Source organism: Takifugu rubripes, chromosome 14 (genome assembly GCF_901000725.2).
Source record: "Takifugu rubripes chromosome 14, fTakRub1.2, whole genome shotgun sequence".
Classification (NCBI taxonomy): domain Eukaryota; kingdom Metazoa; phylum Chordata; class Actinopteri; order Tetraodontiformes; family Tetraodontidae; genus Takifugu; species Takifugu rubripes.
Genome location: NC_042298.1, coordinates 14,064,432 through 14,073,301, shown reverse-complemented (window position 1 = coordinate 14,073,301; position 8,870 = coordinate 14,064,432). Strand labels below are relative to the sequence as shown.

At 42.0% G+C, this 8,870-nt stretch overlaps 1 protein-coding gene across 1 annotated transcript; it reads right to left on the bottom strand.

Annotated features, from left to right (window-relative positions):
• Nucleotides 1-3,998: 3,998 nt before the first annotated feature.
• Nucleotides 3,999-6,436, bottom strand: nanos1 (nanos homolog 1). The gene has a single exon (XM_011610989.2). It carries the CDS (start codon nt 6,278-6,280, stop codon nt 5,603-5,605), a length of 678 nt encoding a protein of 225 aa, XP_011609291.1. The 5' UTR covers nt 6,281-6,436; the 3' UTR covers nt 3,999-5,602.
• Nucleotides 6,437-8,870: the final 2,434 nt, after the last annotated feature.

Sequence of the window (8,870 nt, the reverse complement as noted above, 5' to 3'; positions counted from 1 at the left end):
TTGGCTGGTGTCCAATTTTATCTCCAGGAGTTGCTAGGCGACAGGAAGATTCTCATTGCCAGTGTATTCTGGGAAATGATGAGACCAATGACTGAATTCCTCAGATCTGTAGCTTGTTATCTGCTTTCAACACCGTCACGGCGCGGGTCAACGACACAAGCGGCGTTCTGTGAAAGGGTGGCGAAAGAGCGTAATAACAGTGAGTAATGGAGCTTTCAGGGCTTCAGGTGAGTCAGGGTGCTTTTGATGGTGCAGCTGTGCCAGTTGGGTTCCTTAAATTCCAAAGTGACATGTTCTAAAATACCCAAAAGTCAGACAATTCTCTTGAACACCCTTTTTAAAAGTCACCTTTTAAACAAAATTAAACTGACGCAACACAAGTGTTGAATCACTTCCCACCAAAGTGCCACCAGTTTTACTCACAATCCTATATTCCAAATGATTGTATGAACATTTTGACAGTATTTTACACGTGAAAGGTTGATGTTTCCTGACTGATAAAGCTGGGGGACGACAGAAGCTTTCGGAACATGTGGCGAACAGGTCCGACAGTATTTGTTGCATTCCAACATTTCCTGCCGAGCTCGGCGGGTTTGCTGATGGTATTCACAAGCTCGCACGGTTTTTCAGCCTGTCTTTGTTTGGAAAAACATCACAGGAGCTCAAAAGAAAAGAGAGGACGCTGTGTTGAGCGTATCTGTGGCCTCCTGACATGAAACATTAAAATTCTCCTGCTGACGTGTTTCTGAAATATTTTATTCATGACGTTTCTATGTTTAATCAAATAATACATTCTTCTGGTGACACGCACTCCTTTGGAACCTTGATTGTGATTCATGATATGTTGAACGCTGGTGGCGTGTTTATATATAAAGACTGATTGATTGATCTGAATCTCCCTTAAAACTTGGCATATTGATCAGGGCAGTATTTGCGAATTGATGAATTTAAAGCTGTATTACAATAAGCCTCCTGTTCTACAGAGGAAAGACAAACCAAAGATGATGCGTTTGTGGCTGCGTTGCCTTTAGCAAGGCCATATTTTACACAAACAGCAAGCTGCTCTTCGCTTCTTCATGGCCACTAAGGCACAACCACTGTGCTGATGGAAACCCACAAATATCCCTGTTTGAGCTGGTCCACAAGCAGAAGGAAATGAAATGGAAACACGTTGTAAACAAATGTGGTTTGTGAGGATGCCAGTAACATTTCTGGTGCACATATGTCACAAAGGTCTGACCACGGACTCCCACCCCCACCCCCACCACTGTGCTCCCCTCTGCTGTGATATCAGACTGGGTGAAATTGACAACTGATCATTTCACATTAGGTCTAATATTCAGTGACTTTTTAAATGATTCCTGCAGTATTAAAGCATTTGCTGAAGGAAACGTGATTTATGGAAACAATTAAGGCAAATGGGCACAAACCTTAACATAAACACGGCCTTGTTTTCTTATTTATATTCATTTTCTAATAAGTTCAGTTCCAGGCTGTGATTAGAGTCAAGAGAGACAATTAATATTTTGAATTTGGCACCGCTCTCAGGACCACACTTCATTGTTGCAGGATAATTAGTGACAGTTCTGTTGCTTTTGCAGGGCAGAGCTTGTCCGGATGTGCTGCAGCACCTCGGAGGATGATTTCAGCTGACAGTACAGAGAAATAAGCCGATCATGCTGTGAAAGAAACTTAATAACCTGTCTGCTTCTCTTAAACAACAATGAGTTTTTGCTTCAAACAAACCCTTTGTGAAATTTCAATTACAGCGCCAAAGCTGTAATCTGCCCTTGCGTGGCCAGAGCTGTTAGCGTGAAGTCTGGTAAACGGTCGGCACGGAGATTTCTGCAGAGAATTCCAATGACACTGAACTCGTCATTGTGATTCTTTCCATGTCACTGGCTCTGAATATACAGTGGCAAGTGTTGAAAACCGGTACAATGTTTTTGTAATGTCTTTTATCGCCACTAGAGGCAGTAATGCATCTAAAACGTGTGTGTGTTTTTTTTTTAAACCCTTCAAAGGATTTTTCCGTCCATTTTTAAAAAAAACAGCTTGCACACAACAGCCAACAAGACATCTCATCTGTAGACTAAGAGATGTTGTCTTCTTTACATCACTCTGTGGCATGTTTTTCATGCTCAGCTGCCGGCCAATTCTCTGGGAGTTGCTAGGCGACAGATGCATCCTCATTGCAAGTGTATTCTGGGAAATGATGGGAGCCACAAATGAATTGTGCTGATCTCTAACGTATTACAGCCTTCCACAGAACTCTCCAATCTGGTCGTTGAAAAGGAAGATGTTATGCAAATTAACTACTTAGGTCATTCAGCAGAGTCATCCTGTTTAAGGGAATGCTTTCACGCCTTGAAGAGAAAAGAGTTTATTTTCAGTGTAATCATAAATCTTTCCATTGTTTGAATGCCACTAAAAACACAGCAAATATGCGGCTCCCAGATCTAAATGATCTTGAGCTGGAAATTCTGTTTAAAATCTTGCTTTTGGATAGTTAAGAGGGACACATTCGGCTTAAATAAAAACCAGTATTATGTGTTTGAAAAAAAAGTAAGACATTATGTTGCCTTCACAAAGTAGCTGTTGCCATTGTTAAAGAAAGGGTGCAGCGAGCCTTAAAACACACTTTATCTGGAGATCTTGCTGATTTTGAAAGAACTCCCAGCTGTCGCCATGGATCAAGTGCAGCCATTGTGTTCTCTCTGCAGTGAAATATTATAGAGCCAAGCCTTGAAGATAACTCATCTATCACCATAACGTGACAAAGGAGTCCACCTGAATGGTCCATGGTGCCACAATGACAAGAGTAGCCATTGTAAAGCACAGCAAACAGCAATTAATACCCCCATGCCCTGAATCACAACATGAAAACTAACTAGTCCTGCAGGTCGCACTAACTCAGAGACTTCTCTGTCAAGCCCTGCCCAGATGATGGAAATTGATGTTTTTATATTACATAAAACATCCAGCTAAAACATTTTATAGAATCATGAAAGATACATATCACATAAATGGTGCAGCTAACTGGATTATATGGGTCTTGTCTGCAGAGTGGCTAATGGAGGCTGTGGTGCACAGGGAATAAGACCTGTTAGCTGACCACGCTTGCATGAAATACTAGCCTCCCAGGCTTTTTTCACCACAGGTCTCATGGAGATAAAGCCCTGTTGCACTTAGTAGTCATCCATTTTTAATGTTGCAACCTCAGCTGGAAAGATGCACCAAGCCTAAGAGGAGGTGGATACAGGCAGGGTTGAGCAGTCACCCAGCCAGATGCTTCTGGCTGAAGAATATTTTATAGTCCTTTTTTTATATTTATAGTCTTCTTGATGTGTTCTTGTGCTCTGGTACAGAATGGTCAGCAGCACTTGTGGATTTCAGTCCTATATTGTTCGGTAAAGTCAAACTGACAGTAGAGTCATTCATGAACACGTCATAATGGCTAATTTACTGTTTCCTTTTGGTTCCTGGGACGAACACGCTGTTCATAAGCAGCCCCAGCGGCACAATTCTTGACAACTAGTCACAAGAAAAGAGAAAAAAGAAGCAGCAGAACTCCCTGGCTGTTCTGAGCCCCTCAATATGTCCGAAGCAACCATTCCACAGATGGCAAGAAGAGAAGGGCCAGCAGGACTCAGCTATTCAATTCACTTCATTGCAAACATGATCTGTTTGAATGGTGAGGCAAAAGCCAAGACATTCTTGTGTGGGCAGGCCCCCCTTTAGCAACCACAACAGCCACGGCACTGTGTCCCCTCTGAGGAAAACCGTTCGCTACAAGAGCAGCATGAATTAAACCAAATGCTTCCAGACTGAGTGTGTTGCTGTCAGCCTGTAAGGCCGTCACATGTGCAGCCAGTTTGTGTTAAGAATGTCCTGTAAGTAAAACCCGCCTGATTTAATCAGCCCATCTGCAAATCACTAAACTTTGCTCCTTCACGAGGTTTTTCTGCTCATTCCAAAGAAAAAGTACAACCACATGGAATCAAATATTTGATAAGTTTTTATTTCTCTAGTGGATTCATATGTTATTCTGCACAGCAGCATACAGGAAATTGTGGTAAAATATAAATAACAAAGTTTAACAGTGTTTCTTTTTCAATTATTCATTTAATCCCCCCCTCAAAAAACAACAAACCCTCTGTTAAAAGTGGCAAGTTTTGTCCACCTTCTTCAACACTCTCTTTCACTCTCTCAAGAATGTAACATCGAACAGCTAAACTTTCAAAAGAATGGGTAGAATCATTATTTACAGACATTCACCTTCTGGTGAGCAATGCTTATAGCTTTTTGGAAATTCACTTCCATAATGTTAAATGCAACAAAAGGAAAATACAATTATGTTATACAAAGATCAAAAATACTATCAAAAACCCTTATTATAAATGGCAGCACTATATCAATAAACTGCTGTTGACATTTTACATGTAAGTACAAAATCCGGTTGAGGTAGTGCCCTCTGAAGTCACTTGTAATGTTAAAATACTGAATAAACATCACTTTGTACACACTACAGCAAATCTCATTGCTCTCTTCAATGTAATCGGATTCCTTTGGTAAACAAAACTGTCAGAAATGTGCAGTCCTGAAAGTGACACTTTCAATCTTACATTCACAACATTTTTGCATCTTTGTTTTGGATTCTTCAGAACTGAAATGACGGGATCGTGTTTGCTGACATTCGTTTGCTCTTTGTCAGGGAAAGGTAACGGAGTCGCTCCTGCCCGAGAGACTTCCTGGAAGAGGGCAAACCAAAAGCACAAAAAATAAAATAATAAAAAAAGAATCAAACACCATAGAGAGGAAAGGAAACCTGACGGAGAAAAGAAATCCAGTGTGTTGCCCACTTATCTGGGAATGTAAACATACAAAAATGCAGGCTTGGTAGCTCTCATTTCTGAGCAAATGTTAAGTCAAATTATATTCTCATCTCATCCCACAAGATTACGATTGATTTTAACACTCCCCAGAGAATGTGTGCTCAAAGCAGAGGCCACATTGTCGTGTTGTTTCTGTCTTCTCTCTCAGATTGAAGATCATGTATTAGAGCAAGTTGGAAAATAGTTATTTGCGCAGGCAGGCGAGAGCAAAGGACTTCCTCCTGGAGTCTGATGCACACTAGTCTACGAGTTAATGACACATTCTTCAGCTTCTTTTAATGGCAAACATAACTTTGGTTTTCTAAGACGAGAGAAAAGAAAAATCATGACGAGCTGAGCTCAGCATACAAAAATACTTAATAAAAATATGACATTCATCCCCCTCTTTTTGCCAATGTCTGCCCCTACGTGATCAAAATACTTCTCTTTAAATGTATTCACTTTGTGATTATTGATACACATTTATATGCACACACTCAAATGACTACAAACTAGCAAGAAAAATAAATCCCATGTATAAAGCATAAAATTATTCTATGTGGATAAAACAACTATAAAAATATAAGAGATCTTAGCCAAATAAAGGAGAAAAAAAAACGATTAAATCAATATGTTTATGAAATTGGGATAAAGGCTAGAGCCGAAATTAAAACAGTCATCTGGAAATTGTTCAGTGCAAATCAATTTACTTTATAGTCATATCTTTTTTAGAATATTTTCATCCTCTTACCACCCACAGCCCTCCCTCCCTTTAATGGTCGCTGGGATGGTTGGTCTTTTGACAGTGGACAGTATTTTATTGTATGGGCATTGTCCCCGTTGGCACTGCAAAGGGGACATGTATAAGCTCTGAGAATTGGGCACACAACCCTGCCGTCCGGGGTCTTCAGGACGTGAGAGCCGTACACCTCTTCGGGCGCTCCGTTATTTCGGCAGAAGACGCAGATTTTGGGCTCTTGTTTGCTTCTGGAAGCAGGTTTGCGTATCTTCCTCTCCATGCCGAACAGGTCGAAGCCCGCGAAGCTCCCACCGAAGCTCACCTCTCGTTCAGGTTGGACGTCGAGTTGGTTCTGGAACGGGCTGAGGATCGAGAAACGCTCCTTCAAGTCCAGGATGGAGGCCGGCGGCGGGCTCCCGGACGGGCAGCAGCAGTCCATGTGCCCGCTCTCCCCAACGCTGCCCGCGATTACGCACGGACACGTCGGGGAATCGTCCAAACCCAGAGTCGCCTTCAGTGACTCGGTGATCGAGTTGGGGTTCTGAGGCATGTTGAGCTTGTTATTCTTCGTGACCAACGTTGTCAGCCCGAGATAGTCGTTCCAGAAATTAAAAGTATAGTCATATGGGCTGCGCGCGTTCAAATAGTTGTGATTGAGAAAATCCATGGCCACTTCTGGTCGTTTGCTCGATCAAAAGGCGAAACAACCAGCGTAATCCGTAATTTTTTTGTAGCCAGAGTTCTTCTCCAAGACTGGTTCATGCACGACGGTGTGGGTCTCCAGTGTTCCTCTTATGTTTGCGCGTCCAGCGTCTGGTTTTCTGGTTTTAAGGAGCAGGAGGGCGGGGCGCTCTCTCCTCAAAACCAAATTTCTGATCAAGGTTGAAAGCAGGGCTCTTTTCATCAAAGACACATTTAAACCGACTTCTTGTCTCACGGGCATGTGCTCGATCCATATCAATTTATTATCTCAAGGCTCGGGCATTTTTGTTATATATAAAAAAAGTTGGTGATGATATTAAGCAAGTACGCGGAGAGACGTACGCAGGAATAGCGCCTCTGGTTCATGACTTTAATCGGCATCAGAGCACCCCTGGCACCCTTTCTGCCCTAATACGAGGGAAAGGGACGGTTTAAGATATAAAGTACAGTGTGTGAATACATCCTTCTATCTACTTGGACACCCCTTTTTCTTCTTTTCAAGGAACAAACATTACAGTATTGCGGTAATGTTAAAACCGAATAGCTATGAGATATCGTTTTTCGTTATTTTGAATAGAAGCAGAGTTCGAAATCGTATTTTTAACGAGTCAAGAGACCGTGTATTGCATCTCTTTCGTTAGATGAACTCTTCATTGTCATAAAACGCAGTCAAAACAACGCACTGATCCAGCGATGCGGAATGTAAACACAGGGGTGCTGTCTTTCAACAGGGGGCAGCAGAGTGCAAACCCAGCTCACATCCATTCAGACCAGCAAAACCTGCCACCCCCCTTCCCGCCCCCCATGCCGAGTGCCAACCAAAACCTATAGTGCTGACCTCTAGTAGGAAAGTTAAAAGTTTGCCATTGTCTTCACCCAGCCGTATATCACAGATGTAGAGATAGAGAGCGCGAGATGGACTCAAGCACCCTGGACACTGTGGACCTACATCATCACCCGAACTCTGCTCAACCACTGCAAAGCTGCATAAACAAGACTAATGATTCTGGAGGGGAACTCATCAATATTCCAAGTTATAGAATAATGTGCTTCCCTAAACACTTGGAACATTTGCAGCGTTAGTATATCTGGGATAATAATAATGTTCTGGTAGATTGTTTGTGGTGTGAAACCAGCAGCTTCCTGAATCATCAACCAATACTATGAAACTAGTGTTCCATGGAAGTCTGCCTTCATACAACACAAACATGACCTTATCTGACAGGCACAACACACATCTATGGTTTATCATGAGCCTGTGGGTTTGATTTGAATGTGCTTGATTGTAACACAGAGTTTCAGCTTCTGATGTTTCAAGGTGAAATCCAGAGGGGATCCGGAGCAGCAGCTCCAAACACTGAACTCCTTTTTGAACTCTGATCCTACGATGGAGTGGGCAGCTCAGGAATGTGGAAGCATTCCCCTTGAAACAACAATAACGCGAGTGACTGGTGTTCTAATTAAAACTTCCAGGGGGATCTTGCGGGAACTCACCGGCTTGGAATGAATATCTATTTTTAAGGGATCAACTAAGGATGTAGACAGGGTGATAACAGCCCAACAAAGATGCACTTCAGCGAATTCTTACGTTTCAGAAGTCATTTCTCACTGTTCCATGTGTTCAGCAAGGTAGTTTGAAGCACTATCGACTACTTATTGGATTTTCTTCACTCCCTTGCACCGTTTGGCTGGTGCAAATCTGAATTTTATGATGAAGCATTAATAATGTATGTAATCGCCAATTCTTTCCTCGCAGGCCGGGGCAGGTTGTGGGAACAGATTCTTACATTGCTGCAGTGTAACTGAAATATTCATGGTCACATTACTTCTTAATTTTGTTGTGACTAAGAGGGATTAATACTCATCCATTAAACAAAGCTAATTCTGCAGCAGCCATGGAAGCCATTAGACAAGAAAGCAAGATTAGAAGGGGAGCGATGCATAACATCAGCAGGGCAGCCGCGGCTGTAAATTGATTTTGGAATCCCTCTGACCAAGTGATTGTTGTACGGTATGAATAGGGAGAGGAAGAAAAAAACACAGATCATCAGGAAAAGTGGTGGCTGGTTGAGGAAGCTAATGATGAAATAATACTCCGTGTACAGGCTCATTAGCAATATGAAGTCCGCATCTAAATCATTTCACTGCCTTCCAGAGCATAATGCAAATAAGCTAAGATGTGCCTTTTTATTTTCGCTGAGTTGTGCATTTGGTAATGAGTGTCTGGTGCTATCTTGTGAAGCGAGACACAAATGTAATCCTCTGTAGCGACTTAAGCTCAACTGAATGAGAATCAGGGTTTAGAGTCTGCTGGATTCCTAGTTGAAGCAGTAATTAATGATTGATGTTATAGAGGAATGATTAATAAAAGCCACTCCTGTTATTTTTCACTCTGAACAGTAATAATTGAAATCCATCAGTTGGGTTTTGAACCACAGACATCAGATATGGTTCCTCGTGCAGAATCACAGAACACTTTTCCCGGCTAAATCCTTGATCTGTGATTCTGTTTCTTTGTTCACTGTTGCTGATTTCATGAGGCAAGTTTGAGCAGC

Coding starts and splice junctions, on each gene's coding strand:
- nanos1 (XM_011610989.2), bottom strand. CDS start 6,280: ATGGATTTTCTCAATCACAACTATTTGAACGCGCGCAGCCCATATGAC.